The 23,715-nt window shown below is 31.5% G+C and overlaps 2 protein-coding genes across 2 annotated transcripts; both read right to left on the bottom strand.

The window, feature by feature from the left end:
- Positions 1–1,336: 1,336 nt before the first annotated feature.
- On the bottom strand, positions 1,337–7,130 carry LOC107635248 (subtilisin-like protease Glyma18g48580). The gene is made up of 11 exons (XM_016338656.3): positions 6,979–7,130; positions 6,748–6,857; positions 6,545–6,642; positions 6,292–6,447; positions 5,481–5,604; positions 4,121–4,667; positions 3,868–3,962; positions 3,508–3,768; positions 2,822–2,957; positions 2,504–2,720; positions 1,337–2,051 (listed from the first exon to the last, which is right to left on the bottom strand). Exons 1-11 carry the CDS (start codon positions 7,066–7,068, stop codon positions 1,507–1,509), a joined length of 2,379 nt encoding a protein of 792 aa, XP_016194142.1. The 5' UTR covers positions 7,069–7,130; the 3' UTR covers positions 1,337–1,506.
- Positions 7,131–15,161: 8,031 nt separating this feature from the next.
- LOC148569457 (uncharacterized) lies at positions 15,162–23,715 on the bottom strand. The gene is made up of 5 exons (XM_088485056.1): positions 23,649–23,715; positions 17,848–18,413; positions 16,589–16,798; positions 15,903–15,940; positions 15,162–15,797 (listed from the first exon to the last, which is right to left on the bottom strand). Exons 1-3 carry the CDS (start codon positions 23,713–23,715, stop codon positions 16,784–16,786), a joined length of 648 nt encoding a protein of 215 aa, XP_088341182.1. The 3' UTR covers positions 15,162–15,797; positions 15,903–15,940; positions 16,589–16,783.

The raw sequence follows: 23,715 nt of genomic DNA on the forward strand, positions 1-23,715 counted from the left end.
ATAATTGTAACTTTAATAATATTTCAATATGGAAAAGTCTACGTTACCAACAGCATATTTGCCAACTTCTGCCAACTCTTATTTATAATTGTGTTTCATGGAAGTGTGTTCGTGGATGTGTCTAATAATTAATATATCTATAAAAACATTTCTATTAAACACAGCTATAAAAAAGACATTTTTATTAGACACATCCACGAACATACTTCCATGAAACACAATTATAAATAAGAATTGGCAGAAGTTGGCAGATATGTTGTTGGTAACGTAGTGGAACCGTTTCAATATACGTACTGAAACTTTAGAAGATAATTATTTTCAGACAATAGATCCAATATTATATAAAAGCAACATCATATATATAATAATTGATACAACTCAGTCAAGGGAGACTTTAAACGGCATATATGTACGACGGAACAATGCAAAGATAAATTATGTTTTCGTTATTGGAGACATGGAGCTGTCTACATAAAAAAAAAAGTTGAATTCCTACTAAGCTAATCAACTCACTCGAAATAATTACAACCAAGTTTGCATCACTACTCCTTTTTTTTGGGCACATCATCACTAAATAATGTTGACTTAAACTTGATTCTCCACGTAACAAACGTTAGTAGTAGCAGATGATCCCACACCACTGATCCTAATATAATCCATATCGATATGTTAGTACTAGAGACAAGAAATTAAAAACATTATGTTGCCCACTTTATGAATTTACGAAATTCCTCGTGATTATTGTTGGTAATAATACTAGATGAAGTGGATATGATATCATTTGGTGCGTCCTTTTAGAGATTCGAAATGGATGACAACAAGGCCAAAAGCAGTGTGGTCACTGCTGGTGTTTCACATCACCAATAATGTTTAAAAGAATCTTTTAGGTGTATTTGAGACTTACTGTAAAGTAAATGACAATTCAATAAACAAATGAACGCTTATCCTTTTAATTTGGTAAAACCCTTACTGCTTATCCTTTTGGATCCTACTAATATTATTAGAGGTAAAAACTCAGGTGCAGTCGACTTCACGTGAAGTTGATAAGTGAGAGCCGTTAGATGATTTGACTTATTTGACGTCTAACGACTTTCAGCTATAAACTTCACATAAAGTCGACGCACCTGAGTTTCCAACTTTATTAGATCATCAATTTCTTGAGATTGTAATGCTATCTTCATTAATTCGTTTGTTCCACTCCTCCCACCACAAAAACAGAGTCGTCACCCCTCACTATCAGAAAGCATATACCCAATCCATCTACAGAATGAGAATATTATCTAACTCTTGGCACTTATAAAATTCTATTATTAGAAGCAGTTTGGAGATTGAGAACTAGTTCAAACTTTTACGTTGAATATTATTCTCGAATAATTAATAGTACAAGCCATGTTCATGCACGCACACACAATACATATCTGAAGAAAACATAACATAAATACACGAGGAATAAAGCACACAACATTCGCCATGGTTACATTAAACAGTAACATTATATACATAAACTCATTTGCGGCGTCGGATTGTAATAGGACTCCTGACTCTGTGCTTTCCATCTGTCCATATCAATTCACCAAATTGATATTTATAACTCTGAATCACACTTGATGCTTGCACAGTAACCTTGAAGGTCTTCTTTTCATTTAATTTAGTAAAAGTCAAGGAATTGGGCACAACAGCAATTTTGCATCCGTCCACTTTGGCAGTAACGTTATATGTGCCTGGGGGACCCACATTGGTGAGTGTACGAGTAACAGTTTCTGGACTCAACTTTAGATTTGGCAATGTGATTGAAGGATAATTCAAGTCGTCTATGCTGTGATTTCCTTTGCAAGTGAAAGTCCTGTTGAAATTAAGTGCTGAAATGGCTTGTTGATTGTATCCAGAAGCACATAAGAAGTTCAAATAATCGTCAAGGTGCAGATCATAAACAAGTCCTGGATCTATTGCAAGGTTTGGTCGAACATGTCCTGACCCATAAGCAAAAGAATTTGCTAGCTTATCATCAAATGCATCTTTGATAGGGCCGTTTGAGTTGTCTAGTGTGGTTGCTGCAAGGGCAAATATAACTGAATATGTTAAAGTATGTTGTAAATTAAAAATAAGACAAGTAATGCTAATTTGACGACCAGAAAAGACAAAACAACCAATAATTACAAGAAAATGAGAGTGGTGGCGAGAACAATTCAGATTCATTTGTTGGTTCATTTCTTATTATTTAACTAGTACGTATTTGTCGAATAAAACTATATAATATAGTATTAGGATTTAATTGATCTAATCATATCAGTTAATAATTGTAGCCATATATAGTTGAAGTGGAAAGTGAATTTAACTGATATCTCAAAATCATTATTTGTAGCCATATAGCTGTATGTGAACAAATTAGAGTTTCAAAGTCTTGTTATAAGTGGTAATTATTTATTAGTTAAAGTTGATTATTTTTTGTTGGGTAGGTTGCTACTACCTTGAAAAAGTATATATATATATATAGAGTATGTACCGGTGGTCATGATTGCAGACTTAATAGCGGCGGGACTCCAATGAGGATGAAGAGTTTTGAGAAGTCCGGCAATTCCAGAGATATGAGGGCAAGCCATAGATGTTCCTTGTAGCACATTGAATCGAAACCCTCGACGACCATCTACTAGTAGGTCAGACGCACTAGCGAATAGTGAGTAGGCAGCAAGTATGTTTGTTCCTGGTGCTGTAATATCAGGCTGAAACATAAAATAGAAAGTTACCTACTATGAAACAAGGCACCACATGTGATATATATATATATGTAGTTGATAATGAATTAAAATTAAAATGTATTGACCTTGAGTATTGATGGCTGAATCTGATTGGGCCCTCTAGAGGAGAATGAAGCCATAACTGGAGCGGGTTTTATTCCAAAGAATGTTTTTACTGGGGAGATCTTTATTGTTGTAGACGCCGTTATTTTATTAATATCACTGCAATAGTTGATATTTGATAATGAATTTAACATCTTGGTGTACAGACATATAACAAATCTTTTATTACTAATATATATATATATATATATATATATATATATATATCATTTTTCCACTGATTAACAACCAAATTATAATTAATTATTCATGAATTAAAAAATAAGAAAAATTTAGAAACCAACACTTTTATTAAAATTTAGTAAATATTTAATTAATAAAAAAAATGAGTAATCTCATACTATTAAAAATATTATTAATAATTAATTGATAACTATAAATTACAAAATTTATAATCTCTAACACTCTTCTTTAAAAATATTTTATTTTTATTGAATACAGGATTAGATTCTCTCCAATAAAAAAAAATGAGATGATATCAATTGTTTAATCTAATTCTTTATTACATTTTTTTTATATTTATTTTTGGTCCAAATTAATAATAAGAAATTACGATTCTTTAAAGTGTTAAAAAAACTGAAGACATCCATTTCCGATTGAATACCATATTTTATTGTGAAAATACAACGAATGATCATGCACAACTTACGTGGTAGCAGTGATATTATGATGTGGGTGTGGTGGTATAGGAGGAGGGTGGACATTTGGATAATTCACACACGACATAATGTGAGGCTCAGCAAGAGTTGTTCCCCCATTTTGCTTTTGATTTTCCATGAGTATTGCTCTGGCACCTGCTTTCAGAGCTTCCAAACCCTCCGAAACTGATTTTATTTTTCCTTCCCTGAGGCAGTCCACTATTGTTCCCTTGACTTTTGCTGGGTCAAGTGTTCCTCGTCTACAAAGGGAACTACAAAAACGCAAAATAATAACAACAAAATTATGTGTGTAATTAATCTCACCATCCATTTAATAATAAACAAGGCTCGGATAAGTGAATTGTACTTACGCATCTCGAGTTGTGGCATTGGCAAGTTTACCATCAGCAGCAAGGATCACAGGAAAGGCCTGGTTAGGTGGCAAGCTTGTGAATAAACTGGCTCCCTGAGGGAAAAAAAAAAAAAGAAAAGAAAAAGATCACAAGAAACAATTTATGAACTTAATTTTGCTATGCTGTAAAATATTAATTAATTACATATTACCATATATTTACAAGCTTAGTGTGTATGATCTAGCTTAAAGATGAGAATAATAAGACGTACGGTGATTTGTCGACCGTTACCAAAAGTAATGGTACTACTAAAGTTCCTATCTGTTGTGCTAGCAGCAACCGTGAATATCCAGGGAGCCACATTAGCGACGGTTCCAGGTGTTGGTCCGTCATTTCCAGCAGAGGCAACGAACAATATGTTGTTAGAAATAGCATGGAATGAGCCAATGGATATCTCATCGGTGAATATATCTTCAGGGTGCACTAAATATTGGTCGCCGATGGAGACGGAGATGATATCAACACCGTCGTTTATGGCTTGGTCGATTGCGGACAAGATATCGGCCCCAAAGCAATCAGATGGATCCGTTAGAGACCAACAGACTTTGTAGGCTGCAACCCTGGCTCTTGGAGAGCCACCCTTAGCTGTGCCATTCCCAACCGCGAATACGCTTGCTCCTGCCACGAAGTTGCCACCTGCTGTCGATAAAGTGTGTGTCCCGTGCCCTACAAAGTCACGAGCTGTCTGTAACTTCCCGTCAAGTTTCCCATAGTATGTCTCAAAAGCTACGTTGAAAAATCTTGCTCCAATCAACTTCCTGATGCTCATAGCAAAAAATAATAAATAAGTCCCATTGCTAGAAGAGCAAATGCCATTTTTTAACCATTACAAAATATTTTTCTATTATTTGAAAATTCTTTTTCAATTTTTAACTATTTAACTAAAAAATCTAAGCGGTTTCTGGCACATTAACCAGTCACCATTTATAAATACCGAGTATTTAAATCAATTACTTAAATGATTAAAAACTGATTAAACTAATTACTTAAAGTTATTAGAACTCAATTAAAAATGTTCAATGTAAAAAATCATGGTCTTTTAGTTAATATATAGTACGATATATATATATATATATATATATATATATATATTACAACTATTAACTAAAAAATAAAGTTTTTATAAAAATATAAAAAAATATTTTTAATATATTTATTATATACTTATTAAAATAAAAAATTTAAAATTTTTTACTACTAATAATAAATCCTAATATGTACCTTAAACACATATTTTAACTAAAATCTTTTTTAAAGACACTTCTGTATGTGTCTAGTTAAAATTAAACGCTTTTACATTTTTTATTATTTAAAGAATAAATAAATTTCTTTTTACCAATAAAAAAATTGTGTATTTTAAGTAAATGATTTATTTATCTCTGTTTTTAAAGATATAGTTAAAATTTTAGTTATCTTTTATTTAGTTATAAAATAAATGTACACTTAATACAAATATAAATTTTTTTTCAAGAAATAGATATACTAACTAAAAAGAAAAGGCTATCTAAAAGAAAGATGAATCAGATACCAAAAGGACAAAAATAAAAAAGGAAAGGAAAAATAAAAGTGACCTGTTGCAAGGATTTTTCCTAGAACTTTGGAATTCGTTTATTTGACAGACGTTACCCCCGCGCCATTTTGACGGGATTGGGCCATATCCCTTGTCATCGAAACTCGTGGATTCTGGCCAAACGCCTATTCAAATCGAAATTAGTAGAGTATTAACAATAGAGATTATTTTTTTTAAAAAGAAAAAAAAAAACGGGTGTTATACTTTTCTTTTTACCTTTTTTTTCAACTTTTGATATGCTGTTTCAATTTTTGATAGCATCATATTGAATAAGAATTCATCCAGTAATTTAAGTTAACAATCAATCATGGTATTAATATCAATTAATTAATAATAATATCATAGAATTTAGTTCTCAATTTGCAACTATGTGTAGAGTTCAGAATAAAATTATACAAATTAGGTGGATAATGTAATTTCAAAAACAAAATTAAAACTGAAAGTGAAAGAATTATTTCAAAAATAAAATAAAGAAAACTTGCAAAAATTGTATTCTTTCCATCTATCAATCTATCATTACGACCCAACAATATAAGTCGTATTATACATATAGTTATTTGGTTTGTATGTAAATAGTAATTGCAATTTATTGGAAAAGTATAGATAGATAATGAAAATATTAAATAATATGAATAATAGATATATTAGATATTTAATATGCAGATAATTATCTTAATATTAAGATTTAGGTGGATAATTTAAGTGTAATGTGTTTTTACGACCAATTTTAAAACATTTATTTACATTGTTCACAACAACCATTATTTACTTAACAAAAGTCCGACAGCATTTCATTTATGAAAGCTAGATACCTGTATCAATGTTAGCGATTATTGTATTTTCACCAAATCTTCCCTTTGGCCAAGCTGAGTTCTTATCATTTCTGTGTAGTCCAAGAAATTCCCACGACCGTGTCGTGTGCAATTTGTGCTTTTTGGTCAAGAACACAGAAACCACATTTGGGTTTTCTGCCACAATCAACACGTTGTGTCAATAAATAGTTAATTTAAAACAAAATTGAGAAAGATTGACTAGCTAGCTAGCAAGGTGAACATGAATTCTCACCTGCAACGATTGCTGCTTCTTCCTCGTCAAGTAAAGCAGCAAAGCCATTGATGTGCTTATTGTATGAGTATATCATGGCCTCTTTCGCTTTCTCATGGCTGTCCAACAATATTCACAACATATAATAATGTTTTTGTAACTGACAAAATATTTTGTACTCAAGTGAATAATAAAGGTATGCATGCTTCTATATGTGTATATACCTTCCCAAAACTGAACCTAGCAAATCATAATGAGAATATGTGGCGGTTTCCAAGTCAAAAGAGGTAGGGGTTGGACCATGAGAATGTGCTCCCAAGTACACAATGTAGCACTGTAGACAAACAAAAAGAGATTAGAAAACCAACTGCACAACTAATCATTCATAAATCATACCACAAAAATCGCAAATTCGAAGTAGAAAACTTCCAAAAGAATAGGAGCCTAGCCTATACCTTTTTGCTGCCATGGGCAGCTCCCGGCAAGAAAGTGAAAAGAAGAAACGATGAAACAAGAAGGGGAATGAAAATATTAGAACAGCTCATGATTTTTAGTGATTCGGATACTGCTTGGCAGACATAGCATATATCTATATATAGACAGAGAGCGCTTCCTACACTCCCCCTAATTGCTAATGGAAAAGTAATACGGCTATACGGGTGATACACAGTAGTTCTTGTTTTCGAAAGTAATACGGGTTAATATTTTTATTCATAAAAAAATTGAGAATTAATTAATATTAATTTCGAGTAATGCTACGCGTACACCAAAATTAGCCACCAAAGTTAGTTACCAGTATAAAATACATGTTGAAATATAAATATACATTAAAAATAAATTAAATTATACATGTATTTATACACAAATACATTAGTGACTAATTTTAGTGTACAAATAACATTTTTAAATTTAAATATATTATAAAAATAAAAAATAGTTGGTTATTTAATATTCTTTTGTGAACAATGTTAGAGATTAGTATTTTTATTCATATTAACTAATACTTTTGATAAATACTCTATTTTTATTCTATTAAAATTCAAATTTTAGTTTGTACTATTTAAAGTTAGTCAAGTATTAGGCAAAAATTATAAATTTTGTTGAATAATATATTATTACTCTTTTTTTATTCTAAATTCTAACTTTTTTTTCTTTTGCTTTTTTAATCAAAAGTTTATTTATTCCACTATTGAGTATTGACTCATCATCACTTTTCTTTCTAGCTTTCCCACTGTTTATATTGTTTTTAGGGTAAAGTATACTTTTTCTCCCTGAAGTTTGGCAAAAATTTTAAAAATACCTTTAAGTTTTATTTTGTTTCAATTTTGTTCCAAAAGTTTTCGATTTATATTAAATATACCCTTGACGGCTAAATTTTCAAAAAATTTAAGACTAATCTAACAATAATGCATGAAAATTATGCTTAAGTTACTTGTGTTGAGGATTGTTCTTATGAAATTATTGTTGAATTGATCTTAAATTTGTTGAAAAATTAGCTGTCATGAGTATATTTGATACAAATTAAAAATTTTTAGAATAAAATTAAAACAAAATAAAATTTAGGAACATTTTTAAAATTTTTATCAAATTTTAAAGACAAAAATATACTTTACCTTGGTTTTACTATGTTGACAACATGTTTCATGTGGACAAAAGCATCCTCTAAATATAATATGTTTCTTTCTTCGTTAAAAGTATTGCGGAAAAACCCTTTATCACTGTGACGCGATTCCGAAATATTCGACATTATATTCTCTTAACAAACCTCTACTAACGCTTTAGTTAAACAATAAATTAGACAAAAACTAAGTACCAATCATTTTAAAAAAAGGTTAGAGGGCTAGCAAGTTTTATAATTTGTAACTATTAATTAGTTATTATTAATATTTTAATAATCTAAAATTATATTTAATGGTATAAAATTGCTCACTTTTTTTTACTAGTTAAGTACTAGTCAGATTTTAATAAAATTGCTCATCTCTAGACTTTCTCCTATTTTTAACTGCTTCATACAAATAATTTAAGACCCATTATTTGCTGGTTTGCACCGAATTTTAATTTTTGAGTAGTGAATTAAATTATGCAGTAACTTTACGTGTTTGCTCATTTTTCCCCCAGTTTTCAAAAATATAAATCTGAGGTTTGCATGGATTAGTGGATTACATACATCTTCTACGTCTTTTTCTATTTGTGACGATTCTTTGAGTTTTTTTTTTTCGGATAGTGAAATAAGATTAAAAAGTAGAAATTATAGCTAAATTTATAAAAAGAAAAGTTGCACATTGAATTGAAATTATTAAAATAATAATATGCATTATGCTCATTTTACGTTTGTACAAAAAATCAATATTTCATGTTTATTATATATATATAAAAAGGTAATGTTATGAAGGCAAAAAAAAAGTCAAATATTTAGTATTCATTAATTGTTGCAGTAATTAATAAAATATTAAATAAAATAAGTTCTGATTATTTTGGCTAAATTTTTTGTTATCAAATATTTTTTATATATAAAATACTAGTGTTAAATCCGTGCGATGCACGGACTTATATTTTAATTTGATATAGTAAATCAAAAATAGTATTTTATAACTATAATTTTTTAACTTTAGTATAATATTATCATTGTTATTATATAATAAGTATATTGAATATGTTATTTTATATTTATTCAAAGTAAAATGTAAATGGAATAGTTTGAAATCTATAATATTTTTTAACAATAAGAAAAGAGACCTGAAAAATAAGAACATATATAACTGTATTAGTAACATATCAATTTTGCACTAAAGTTTATATCAATAGACTAACAAAAGTTTATTGACAATCTAATATTTTACTAACCTCATTAGATAAACAATTGTCATATGATGTTGTGCTTCATGTTACACATTTCATTTCAAGTCTGAAAATATAGTTAGAGATAAATTAAATTAGTTATATTTACGACAAATATTTGTACAAAAGTGTAAAACATAACATGTTACAAAAATGAAAATACTATTTTTCTTACCTAAATATTATTAAAAACTTCTTTGAACATGACATTTGTTATTGATGACTTTGAATTGCTGTCTTCGTCCAAAATTAGAACCTTAAGGCCACCGTGACTCTTAACTCTTGACAAAGCAACTTTAATATTGATTTTGACAAGTAAAGTCCTACATGTGATAATGATTTACCACATAGTGAAATACTTTGGTTTTTCAATATTTTTCTCCTCTCTTATATAGTATTCCGTCAGCCAATAATACCCAAGTTACATTCCAAATACGATTTGGTTTGCTAACACTATTAGATATCAATAGTATCATAAACAGTTTTTGCAATTGATGACCAGACCTCATTAATAGCTGTAGTGAATTTCCTATCGTCACACAGTAGTCCCATGGAATAGTAAGCATCTTGGAAGTTATAATATGTAATCCCATTAACTGTTCTAATAGACTCATATGTTGTGCAACCTCTCTGAACAGTTAATAAAATTCTCATATAGTAGATATCACCTGTACCCGGTAGAACATAGTTTAACCTCCCGATAGAATACCCTCTTTTGCGTGGATGTCATTTCCTTGCTTCTCTATCATAAACAAATTGATTTGGAAACTCAGCATACGTCAAAATTTGACCTGCTTCAAATTCTTTGTTGTCCTCCATCCATATTAAGAACATCGTACCTTTTCCTTTCTCTTATTTCATGATTTCCTCAAGATCATTATCATCTTTAAAGATGATATTTTGCTATCTCCAGACAAATAAAAGGTTAATCTCATCATTGAAGGCCACATCTGATGAATATCATAAGCCAAATACCTACAATCATAAAATTGTTTGATCTCATCAATAACCTGAGCATCCTCTCAACTGGAAACGTCCTTTAAAACTCCAACTGCTACCCTATCTGGACCTTTATTCACGTACTTAAAACAAATATTTGATAGCATTTGACTTGTTGCAATACTCTACATTAACATGCGCTTGATAAGACATCAGCAGATATGCATTGTATGAAACCACATTCTTATTATTTGTAACACCCTACTACACGGAGCTTTATGCTTAAGCCGTAAAATAGAGGTGGTGTGGTATTACGACCTCTAAAATATATATATATATATATATATATATATATATATATATATATATATATATATATATATATATATACAACAAAGTAGAATACTAAGATACAGAATAACAAGCTCCTGACTCAGCATGCGAAGCTAAGACTGGCCGGAGTAATAAGTGTATACATACGTACATAAATACATTACCCAAAGTATCCTAAAATACAATATAACAACCTGTTTCTCCATCGTTGACCTCTAAGAGGGACATACAAGTTATATATACATATGGGAGAATCTAAACAAAAGTACAAAATATGTTAACCGAATATAAGTTCCCAAACTATGCTTGGCTTGCTCCGAAGTCTCAAATGCTTACTAAGGTGCCTCCGACCTGCATCTGAAAACAACAACATATATATGATATGAGAACCAAAGATTCATAGCATGGTAATGGTGCCATCAAAGATAAGAATATAAGGTCCCGGAAAAGCCAGAGGCAATCCTAGAACTCCAATACTCCGATATAAAGCTTAACGATACAATTAAACCAGAGATTTAGGTGAGTTGTCTAAGGTTCTTAGGTTCTAAACCAATTGTAACTTAACACTTCAAATATCACTCTCCTCTAATCCTCCAAAACACCGGTAGAATTACCCTCAGCGTCACATTCGCTAACATGAGGGATCTCTCAGTTGTAGAGATAGATAAAATAGATAAGAAAAACACAAGTAGAGTACAAGTACAGCAAATAGAACATATAACAGTTAAGCATAGATGATCACTTAGTCAATCCAAAACAAAAGACACCAAACAATCACATAAATACATATGATGTATGCCTACCCTATGGCTGATAAGTCTCATTTCTCGGTTACTTAGCCAACTCGACATGTCCCGTAGCTAACCCAAGCATCGTCCTCTTGAAAACTAGTGAGCAGTACAGTACCACAATCCTCACCTGGTGAGCGGTAAACCACCACGATCCCCACCATCTGCGAGCGGTAAACCACCAGGATCCTCACAAACATTTTCAATTGGAAAAGAAACAACCTGTGGGTGGTAAACAACCACGATCCCCACCATCTACGAGTGGTAAACCACCTCGATTCTCAAATACTGGACAAGCAGTAAACTACCACGATCCTTGCCAGGTCAAAGCTCAAAGATCAATTTCATTTTTAAAATTCACTATAAATCATTCATTTCTCAAACACATTCATCGTATATCCATGAGTTTTCCCAAGCTCATTATTATAATCATTCATATCATTCTCACACTTCCGTACTTCCTCAAGTATTTCACATTAACTCAGTCATCATTCATATCATGTATCATCTCATACTCATCATTCTTATCAATCATCAACTTATTCCCCCTTCTCAATCCAATCCTTCACTCCTCAACCCTTTTCTATAAGTTCATCCTCCATCCTAGGCTTAAAAATTAGGTATCAGATCCTATAGAGCAGTTACAGATGTTTGGAAAAACTAGAAAATTGGTGTAAATCTTAAAACACACTTTTTTTTTTTAAAAAGCAGGGGTCCGCGTACGCATTCATATGGCCGCATACACGACCTTGAAAAATTTTCCATCCCGCGTACACATCACCCTACTGTGTATGCGGAGCCTCTGGACAGAGGCCAATGGCCGCGTGCGTGTGTGCCGTGTATGCAGGCATAGTAGTAAATGCAAAAGCTGCTATGTCCAGAATTTCCTGTTTTTCACACCTAACTTCGGACGCACATAACTTCGAACGACATAAACTTCACGAACCCAATTTTCATTTAAAACAAGTTTGACAAAAATTGAGGGTCCGGAAGCCAAGTTATGACTCATCGAAGTTGGTCAAAAATAAGATTTTTCATCAAAATGACCAATTCTCAATTTAACCAAAACCTCAACACATATCACATTATTTGTCAGCTAACACAACCCTAATGCTTACAAACATTATACATCATCAATTTATAACTCTCATTATACTTCTAAACATTCTCAATCCACCACACACAATCATTATTCATTCTCAAATATTATCATCATAATTCATCACACATTCTCTTCAACTTTATCATTCAACACAATCATCGTCAATCATTCATTCATAATTCACTTATCATCATCAATATGTCACACATTTCCATCAACCTCATTACTCAACACAATCACCCTCAATAATTCATCAAACATTTCAACAATTCACTTAACAAACTCTAACACAAGTCATTAATCCACAATCACACATATCATACAACTTATCCTATAGTCATCTAACCTATATTTTCACAAAACATTATATGTTATCTATGAGAAACCAAAACCAAATCTTGACTGATTTCTCTCTAAGCCCAGAACGTCACAAGGATCACCATTCCACAAAGTCCAAGGATCCACACCTCTTGCAAACAGAAATTCAGCCCCAACGATCCAAATTCCAAGCTTTCAACACCACCAATTTGCCACCAACACTTATAATTTAATCTAATATCACACATACATCACTAAATCAACACCCCGTTCTCTATATCAATAATTTTACAAGGGTTAGAGGTTTTTCACCTTACCAGTAGAAGTTTGGAACAAGACCCAACAAGTGCACAAAGTTAATTTGATCCTTAAACACCGAAATTACACAAAATTTTAACACTAAAGCTCAAAAATTTTGAAACTGAAGAGTGAACAGATGGAAACGAAAGTGAAGCTTACCAACAACTTTGTTCCATGAGTTTTGTATAGAATTTTGAGACAAACGCATGGCTACTGACGGCTCATCAATCGGAGTTCCGGATTGAAAGATATAAGCAATTGAAGGTTGGACGTGATTAGATTTTCCTTCTCCTCTTCTCACTGTAACCCTCCCCCTTTTGTTTTCAATGTGTTTCAGTTTATGATGGTGATAGGGCTACAAATGGAGATTTTATATGTTAGGCCTTGGGCTCGGTTTGGGTTCGATTCAACTGGTTCGGTCTGACAGTTTAATTTTGGGCCAACTTTTTTAAAATTAGTGTCAAAATTCATGTTTTAATTAGTTCTACTTCATTAGACTATAAAATTTAAGTTTCTAATTTTTTTTAAATAATAATTAATTTATTGGCCAATTATTTACTAATTTCGCTGGTTTTACATTATCCATATGGACTCTCTTCTTCTCAGTAACAACTTCGGTGTCTCGTCTTCTATATGATAGGTATCCACTATTATCAATAACTGTGATGATACTGAATATTTTGGGATAATATTTAGTGCAATACCCATCTTTCATGCAGGAAGATTTTGAGAAAGCTCTACCACATGGTCCATGAATCATATATGTAGACACAGCTCTAAACAATTTTGGGTATCGAACAGGATCGGACAACTCTGATGATATTAACCAGTCAATTTGAGCTGTTGTTGTTATCTTGTGGTCTCCACTCAACCATAAAAAAATGTGAGCATGTGGTAGACCTCTTTTTTAGAATTCTACCGTGTATATTCCTTATAACAAAAGACAAAAAAATAATATGTTATAAATAAACTATCTATTTTATATATGTGCTTTGATAAAGATAAGGTTGATAATAAAAAATCAATAATATGTTAAAAATAAAAAATATTTTGTCATTTATTTTATAATAATTTAAAGATAAATTTCTCTAAAAAAAAGGTTGGATGATGAGTAATACCTGCATCTAGCATTCCAAATGGAATTTCTTGCTTAAGATCCGAGATTATCACGTTAAGCTTAATTTTGAACACTCTACATAATATATCCGGTCGGTCTTCAACCTTTAAGTTTCTTGGATTGTTAACTCTGTCAATCTCTTGCTAACTCGAGTTACATATCATTGTGATGAAGAGGTCTGGATATCCATATTTCTTACAAATTGCCATATCATCTTGACAATTATTAAACATATATCTTATGCCACCAGTGAATTGAAGGACACGGGTAGGATGACACGTTTACATGCTTTGGAAGCACGAGTCTCACCCCTAATAACTGCATCTTGAATTCCCTTATATATATCACTCTTCACCTTATCTTGGTTGTTTCAATAGTAGGTCAACCTTTGTGCTTCCACTACAAGAAAAATCACTTTTAGTGGCCATTTATTTTACTTTTAGCGGCAATAAAAATAGCTACTAATACATTTACCGGCAATTAGACATTAGCCGTCTTATGCTTCGTCGCTAAAAGGTTTTAGCGGCAATTATAACATTTGCCGGTAAAGACCGTTTTAATGGCCGCAAAAAGTATATAACTTTTAGCGGCCATTTTCTTGGCAATTTATATGGCCACGAAAAATAATTATAAGATTGCAATATTATTCACTTTTAGTGGCCATTACTATTACCGCCAAAATCCATTTTACGGGCAATTTATATGGCCACTAAAAATAATTCTAAAATTGTAATATTATTCACTTTTAGTTGCCATTATTATTGCCACTAAAATCTTAAGACTTTTTTTAATTGTATTATACTCATTTTCTTAGAAATAACAAATTATCTTTTTTCTAGAATCAAATATATATTTTGCCAACAATAGTTATTATTATGCATAATATAAATACACTAAATTTAATTACTACAAAATGAAATATTTCATTAAACTCAAAATATTGATACACAAATTTTTCTTGAAAAGTAATAAACCTACAAATTGAAACAACAAAAAATACTACAAGCCTATAACTATGTTACATCAATGTAGCAATCCAAGTGTTAGCAATAATCTAAAATTGTACCTTTAAAAGTAGCCTACTAACTTTTAATTTTAGCAATTGATCTAAGAATTTAAAAATAGATAAGAAAGGAAAATCATGAATAATGAATATCTAAAGAATCCAAAACTGTAAATCTTTGGCTGCTCTTCAAGGAATTGATAGCTTGCCAATGTTTTGCCACCAGAGAGCAAGTACAATTGATCAAAGAGTTCAAACACTTCACTGCTTGGTTGATGAATGGAAGTTATCACTGTTCTTCCATCTCTTGCCAATGCACGCAGTGTCTGAGTCACAAAGAAAGCTGAAGCAATGCAACAACAACAAAAGTAAAATTTTAATTGGGATAAGAAAATTTAAACAAACTTAGAAGAGAAAATCAAAACAAAGAACACATATCTAGGATGAGAAAATTGTAGAATTTAATATAGTAAATTAGGGTTTAATAATTAATATAGTTCCAATGCTGTTGTTGCAGCATTCCCCAGCAGGTATCCCTGAAGAAAAAGAGCATCTCAAAGACTATTCATGCTATTTTGTGATTGGCTGTTAAAAGAATACATTTGTTGAAAAGAGAAAGAGAAATAAATCATAAATGAAACCTGAAGATTAATCCATGGTTGTATTCCTTCTTCATTTCCTGTAAACATTGGAATTTGTTGAATGATTAATCTGGTAACATGCTTCATATGCTATAAGAGTTTTAGCTTTCCAGACAAACATAGATGATACTTGTACCTTGAGAAATTTCATGAGTAATTACAGGAATAGCAAATGTTACTGACCCACTTTCAAGCACAAAAGGAAGGTCTCCCTCAAATCCAGGGAGGTACTTCTGTATGTTGCCACATTATATAATAATAATAATAATAATAATAATATGTTGAAAGAAATGAACAAATAACATCATTCATGCATGGATCATTTATTGTCAGTCTAATCCATATCTTTATCCATATATTTTTTTAATATCTTTATTGGATAATCTTTATCTAATTTTACTTTAATTAGTTCATATAATTATGGCTTTCGTCAATAGAGCCTCCATAAACCAATTTCAATTCTCATACAAAAATGCTAGACATCTCATAATCACAGTTAAAAAGTCATGCATTATCTTCTAGAATTTCAATTCTCATACAAAAATGTCCAATAATTAGCACTAATTGGAAGACTATAATATTCTTAAACATCTCAAACGGTTCCTTGTTACATTAGTTAAAAGACTTAGTCAATAGGTCACAATCTGAAAGAAAGATAGGATAATTAAATGCATTCTACAACTTACATCAGGTGGGTTGGAGGCAGGCTTTGGTGATTTCCGATCAGGAGTAGCAGCAGGCTTTGAATTCACAGATCGCGGCGATTGTTCAATGGAATGGCACAGATTTTGCAAGGGTATGGTGATTCGGATTCCGATTTGGACACTCCTCTGCTAAGTTTGCTGCCTCTTGGAGTTGCTAGTGATGTTTTGTTGGGAGTTTCAGACAAATTGGATCTACCATAAGAAAGAATTGTAATGCCAATAACAGATCAATAATTCATTTTACAAAACAGAACATGACAACATAAGAAACAAAAAGACACAAAATGACATAGTTATATACACTCAAACTAATGGATCTAAACAAAAAAGGAAAGTGACCCTAATCCAAAATTCAGCATCCAGAATCATTGGCAAGCCAAAAATAAATGAGAATCGGAGTGAAAATGACAGTGATATAATAATCAGTTAATGCAAAAGGCCCTAAGCTAACATGAACACAGAAAAATCAAGCTGAAACTATAATCAAACATGAGAAAAAGAAAGAAACTGAGAAACACAATACAACTTACAAAAAAGTTACAAAATTTAGGTAAAAAATTCCACAATAGCATATCAGAACTACTGGATCAAACCCTATAAAGCAGAACCCAACCATCCAAACAGATCAAAAAAGAAAAAGAAAGGAACCAAATTTCAGATCTTCACATGAAACTCATAGAAGCATAACCACAAACACGAAGCAAGCATGCTTCAAATGCTTCTGCACTTACTTAGTAGCTTTTGAAGCCATGGTTGGGGGTGGTGGAGGAAGTAGTCCCAACAGTTTCTTTCATCAATAGAGCCTCCATAAACCACAGTTTCTTGATCTTTAGATCAGCCAAAAGATAGAACCACATAGAAAATACAATGTAAATACATACACAATAGGCATACATAGACACATAATGATTCTTAGTATCTGAATATTAATAATAACAATAAATCTAGATCACATCTAAAAAAACAAAAGAATTGGAGTATCATCATGATATTTAGATCATATCTAGATCATATCATAGAGAAAGAAACCTTAATGCATATGGAACACAATTACCTGCTTCAGAAGGCTCCTTAGTATCCCTTCTATTCTCTCTCGTAAATCAAACAACATTTTCAAAATCAAGTCACAAAGCCATCATTTGTTCCACCTCTCATTATTCAAATTCAGCTTAAACAGAAAAAAAGAGGTAAAAAACTAAACCTAGAACCGATCATAGAGACAAATGAAATAGAATAATTACCGCCATAGCTGCATTTTGGTACTCATTGAACAAAGAAACCGAAGGAAACCTTCCAGACAAGCCATGCCACATGCCATTCTCCTTCTCCTCATCTACCTTCTCGCTCCTCCTTCCGTCGCCGCCAAAATACTGTGGCGACAACTCCTTGCAGCTCCCGCTCACCTCTTGCCCCGTCAATTTCCCAATCCCCGGTGACAGGTAAGACTCCGGCGACGCATAGGCCTTCGCTGGCGGTGTCTTCTCCACAATCCTGACCAAAGAGAGAGGGCTGCCGCTCCCGCTGGCCTCTGGAGGAGCAACGATCCTCGCCACCTTCCTCGGCGGTCGGTAAGCCACGACTCCAGCACAACCTCGACGAAATCCTGCGATATCCGGTGGAACTTTCCCGGCGGAAGCGACGATACCGGTGATGGCGATGGTTTGGATACCGGAGAAGGGGATTGGCGTTGATTGGGATAAGTGATGGTTGGTAGGGTTTTGGATTTCGATGAGGAGTGGGATAGGTGATGGTTTAGGGTTAGGTTTTTCAGAGAGTGAGGGAGAGAAAAGGGTGGGTCTTCTTCTTTCTATGAAATTTGATCTATTGTTATAAAAAAATTATTTTAATAAAAATTATACCAGCCATAACACTATGGCTACTAAATTTTATTTTATTAAAAGTAGTTTTTTCTTATATTTTTACTGGCAATACTAATAATTGCCATTATAATATATAGAATTAGTGGTAAATATATAATGGCCACAAAATGATAACTTAAATAAACAATTAGCAGCCATTGAATTATTGCCGCTAAAAATTTGTCGCTAAAACTAATTATTCTTGTAGTGTTCAATCATGGAAAAACAATCAACCAAAAACTGCTAAAATAATCTTCCACCATTGACAATCGTTGCATAATCGATCCTTCTTTCTTGTATTCTAAATGCTATGAACTCCCTTAAACTCACATGTTGTCTCTTTCTATTTTTATCAGCCCTATGAGATTCTCGCAAAGAAATGTCTTTTTGGTAGCCATCTTTATCGTAAGAAAACATCATAGGATATTGAAAAGGAATAAATGTGGGGTGTATCTCATAAATCTTTTGTAGATGTCCAGACTTTAATTGAACTATAATATCATGTCCTTCATCTCCAGAATCAAAATCTCCTACTATTAGAGCTACAACCTCGTTAGAAGATGATAAATTGTAAATCCTCGCGTCTTTTGATTTTTTTTCGATACAACCGCAGCCTTATATTTGTGATATCATCTTGATTTAGTTAGTTTCTCACTGTCCTAAAGGTGTGAGAAAAAAATTATGTTGATCGATCATGTCCTTGAGGTCTAGAACCAAGGATTGGTCAAAGTTGTTGCTATTTGTTCTTGAACTGTATAAAAGATTAATTGAAAAATATTAGTATTCATAATTAACCAAAATCAAAGTATGAATTACCTTAACATGGATCTAATCAGTTTGGAATGCATGATACAAACCTGAAAATATCTATCCTATTTAAGATCTCATTTTTTGTATCATAAATATATAACTGCGTGAATTTTGGCCTTTGTCCCTCAATTGGCACTAAGCATCCAATTCTGTGGTAGTTTTGTCCACTCATAATGAACTAGGGAGGACCTGTCCCATCATTGATGGAGGTCTCAATTTTACCACCCAGGGACATGAAGCAAAACATGCTATTATAAGTTCTTATATTATCCTTAAAATGTTTGCTATTTTGGTTTGCTCTAGATATTAAATCTTGTAGGAGCTGAGGTGGACGTTGCAAAAAAGCAGTTGTATCTTCCCTCGCATACAACATATTTAGAATTCTATTGGATCCTATTTTGGACTTCTCTGATCTCTCCTCATACTACATCATAGCATCACAATGCCAACAAAAAAATCATGGCTCACCAATGTCTATCACATTTAATAATCACCAAGATAGTAAATTCTATTTCAGTTATATCTACAACAAATACTTTATATAAAAATATTCCTTCCTTCACCATGTGAAGTATAAAAATAATATCTATAAAAAATTATCGATGACTACAATCTATGAATTAAAAAGATGAGATCATATAATACGATTTTATTGTATCAAGATCAAGGTTTAAGTTTTATATGCACAGTAATCAAATAATAGGAATTACAATAAATCCATTTCCAAATACAAAAAATATAATATATAACCATATCTTTGTCAGAATTTTAAAAATTTATGCACTAATCGATATTTTTTTGTTTAATAAAAGCATAGTAATAGTAAATAATAAGGTGCTGATATTGTTGTCTTTAAACAAAGAGACTGAAAATGAATAGTTTGTAGTTAAAATAAGAGAGATAAAATACTTCTATTATACAAAGATAACAATGTAAATTGAGTACAGAAAAAAATTATAGATGTAATAAATAAAAAAATTTAAAAATTAAAACTTTTAAGAAGTCGCTTAATTAGGAATTAATATTAGAAATAACTACCTTAGCAAAACAACTTAAAATTTAAAAAATAATCACCTAAGCAAAACAACTTAAAATTTAAAAAATAACAACCTAAGCAAAACAATCTAAGCAAATTACTTAAATTTAAAAAGTACCAACCTAAACAAATAATAATTTATAATTTATAAATAAAATTTTAAAAATTTCTAGTGACGACACCTAAGCAAATAACTTAAAATTTAAAAAGTAACAATCTAAGCAAATAACTTAAAATTTAAAAAGTAACAACCTAATCAAATAATAATTTATAATTTATAAATATAATTCTAAAAATTTTTAGTGACGACACCTAAGCAAATAAATTTTTAAACTCAACGTATGAGCATCATATCAACATAAAAGCTCCCCATTTATATTACTATGAAGATAAAGATAAAAATAAAGATTAGCTTTTTTCTTTAAATAAAAGAATAATATTATTATAATAAAAATAAAATACACTAAACAATGAAAATATTGTATTATACATCTCTAACTCGTATTTTTATAGTTGACTCATAGTTACTTAGTTAGGATTTTCTGAAATATAATTGAGTTTGATTTGAATTTGATTTAAATTTATAGATAAAATAAATAAATTTAAATTATAAACTCTAATAACTAACTAATTTAACACTATAATTTTTTTTTTAAATCAAAGAGAATAAAGAAGAATATAAGATAACTACAATCAATTAGGTGAACTTAGCTATTGTTATTAGTTATTAAGTGAACTTAGTTTTCTTTAAAAATGATAATTTATTAGCTTTTTTTTAAATAAAAGAATAATATTATTATAATAAAATAAAATGTAACTATAATTTTAAAATTTAAAAAGTAACTTGTTAAGCAATTGATAAATAATTTTTTAAATTCGTTCAATAATATTAAAAACTAAATATCTAATAAGAAAGTGTATTTAAAAATTTAAAAGCTAAAAACCTAAGCAAATAACTTAAAATTTAAAAAATAACAACCTAAGCAAAATAACTTAAGCAAATAACTTAAAATTTATATATAAAGTTTTAAAAAATTTTAATGACGATACCTAAGAAAATAATTTCCAAACTCAATGTATGAGCCCCACGTCAACAAAAAACTCCTCTTTAAAAATTAATAACCTAAGGAAATAACTTAAAATTTAAAAAATAACAACCTAAGCAAATAACTTAAAATTAAAAGGTAACAACCTAAACAAATAATAATTTATAATTTATAAATAAAATTTTAAAAATTTCTAACGACGACACATAAGCAAATAATTAGTTCAACAATATTAAAACTAAATACCTAACAACCTAAGAAAGCGTATTTAAAAATTTAAAAAGTAACAACCTAAGTAAATAATAATTTATAATTTATAAATAAAATTTTAAAAATTTCTAATAATGACACCTAAACAAATAATTCCCAAACTCAATGTATGAGTGTCATGTTAGCATAAGAACTCCCTATTTGTATTACTATATATATATATTAATGTTAGGAAGACAATAAGATAAGTTTTGTCTGATTTTAGTTAAAATTTTTTTGTTACCAAACATTTTGATATATAAAATATGTATGTGGTTGTTTGTTCCAAACCCGTTTCCCGGGTCCCCAAACGGCCTCATTACGACCCAACTCCCCCGAGTCTAGGCCCTAACCATGCCCCACCAGCCAAGAGATCGTCAATCTTTAATTAACATTCAAATTTAAATACTCTCTTGATCTTAGTTAATAAAATAAGATAAGATAACAAGCACAAATTATATAACGGACCATCAGGTATGTTACACACTCTTAACTCTCACATATACCTCTTAGAACTATTTTGTCTTAGCTTGACCATTAGATTATCTTTGTAAGTACCATTCTCTGCCGTTCCAAAAACATCTGACTCCGTGTTCGCATGAGGCTGATAAATCTCTGATCTTTCTTTTAATCCGTACTAGTGACATCTTGTACATTGTTAAAAATAATACTTTAAAAATGACTCACCGTGCGATTAAGATAATAATTGTATATAATCACCAAGTTTCAGTCTATTGATTTCCAACATTCGCCACTAATTTTGTTTCGCGCGATCATAAAATGGGAAAAAAAAGATCAAGTTAAATAGACGCCAGTAATTTTTTTTTTATTTTTAAGAGAAATTTAGATGCCTAATATTTTTTATTAATATTAGCTAATCTTTTGAATTAACACTTTATATCTACATTATCAAAATTTAGAATTTAAACTTTAAATTTAGTCTTTAAAATTTAAAATTAATCAACTATTAATAAAAAATAATAAATTTTATTAGTTTTATAGTATTGTTCATTCTTTTAAACATTTTTTGGTCAACCATGCATATATCCTCTAATAAGGTGGGTATGATAAATTTAAACGACTTATGTCACGTTTAAGATGCATACACTACTTGAAAATTATTATTAATAGTAAAAAAGTAATGGAAAGAATTTGTTAAAAAATTGTGGTTTCTATGTTTTTTTTTTTTTTCATGGTAGGGGTTTCTAGTTTATTAACGGTAAAGAATATCTTTTAAGGGATAAGTACGATTTTGGTTCCTAAAGTTTTGTGCCAAAATCGAAATCGTCCCTCTTGTAATTTTGGATTTAAAATCGTCCTTAACATTTTTTTCGTATTAAAATCGTCCTTTTAATTTTTTTTTTATAAAAATACCCTCACCACTACCAACATAATTACCTCCTTCACCACCACCACCACCAACTGCCACTCCACCACCATTATCAACATCATCATCATTATCAACACCCACTGCCACTCCACCACCACTAACACCATCACCAATGCCACCGCCGTCCCCCTCCCCCCTTTCCCCTTCCCCTTCCCCCTCCCGTTCCCCCCACCCCCACCCCGCGTCCCCTCCCCTCCCCCTCACTGCCTCCCCCTTCCCCCCATCCAGCGTTCCCACCCGTCCCCTCTCCCTCCCCATCTCCCCCTTCCCCCCACCCCGCGTCCCCACCCGTCCTCTCCCCCTCCCCGTATTCCCTTCCCCTACCCCACTTCCCACCTCCACCTCCACCTCCACACAGAGAAGCAGAAACAGAAAATCAACAAATTCAAGCACAAATTTAACACAAGCAGAAACATAAAGTAACAAATTAACAAATCAGCAACAATAATATTCCACACCAAAAGAAGAAGAAATCCAGAAATTCACAGAATTCACAGAAGAAGAAGAAGAAGCGGCGGGCAGCGGTGCGGCGGTAAGAAGAGGAAGAAGAAGAAGAATAAGAAACAGGCGGCGGTGCGGCGGCGGGAAGAAGAAGCGGCGGGCGGCGGTGGGAAGAAGAAGAAGAAAAAGAAGAAGAAGAAGAAGAAGAAACGGGCGGCGGTGCGGTGGCGGGAAGAAGAAGAAGAAGCGGCGGGCGGCGGGCGGCGGTGCAGCGGCAT

The sequence above is a fragment of the Arachis ipaensis genome, chromosome B4 (assembly GCF_059453495.1).
Source record: "Arachis ipaensis isolate K30076 ecotype BB chromosome B4, ASM5945349v1, whole genome shotgun sequence".
Classification (NCBI taxonomy): domain Eukaryota; kingdom Viridiplantae; phylum Streptophyta; class Magnoliopsida; order Fabales; family Fabaceae; genus Arachis; species Arachis ipaensis.

What these genes read in the sequence shown, in the direction of transcription:
- LOC107635248 (XM_016338656.3), bottom strand. Translation starts at nt 7,068, where the DNA reads ATGAGCTGTTCTAATATTTTCATTCCCCTTCTTGTTTCATCGTTTCTT. An exon ending in CTAGGTTCAGTTTTGGGAAG is followed by an intron (nt 6,643 to 6,747) that starts GTATATACACAT and finishes ATTGTTGGACAG; the next exon opens with CCATGAGAAAGCGAAAGAGG. An exon ending in AGAAGCAGCAATCGTTGCAG is followed by an intron (nt 6,448 to 6,544) that starts GTGAGAATTCAT and finishes TGATTGTGGCAG; the next exon opens with AAAACCCAAATGTGGTTTCT.
- LOC148569457 (XM_088485056.1), bottom strand. Translation starts at nt 23,715, where the DNA reads ATGCCGCTGCACCGCCGCCCGCCGCCCGCCGCTTCTTCTTCTTCTTCC. An exon ending in CCGCCACCGCACCGCCGCCC is followed by an intron (nt 18,414 to 23,648) that starts GTTTCTTCTTCT and finishes CAAATTTCATAG; the next exon opens with AAAGAAGAAGACCCACCCTT.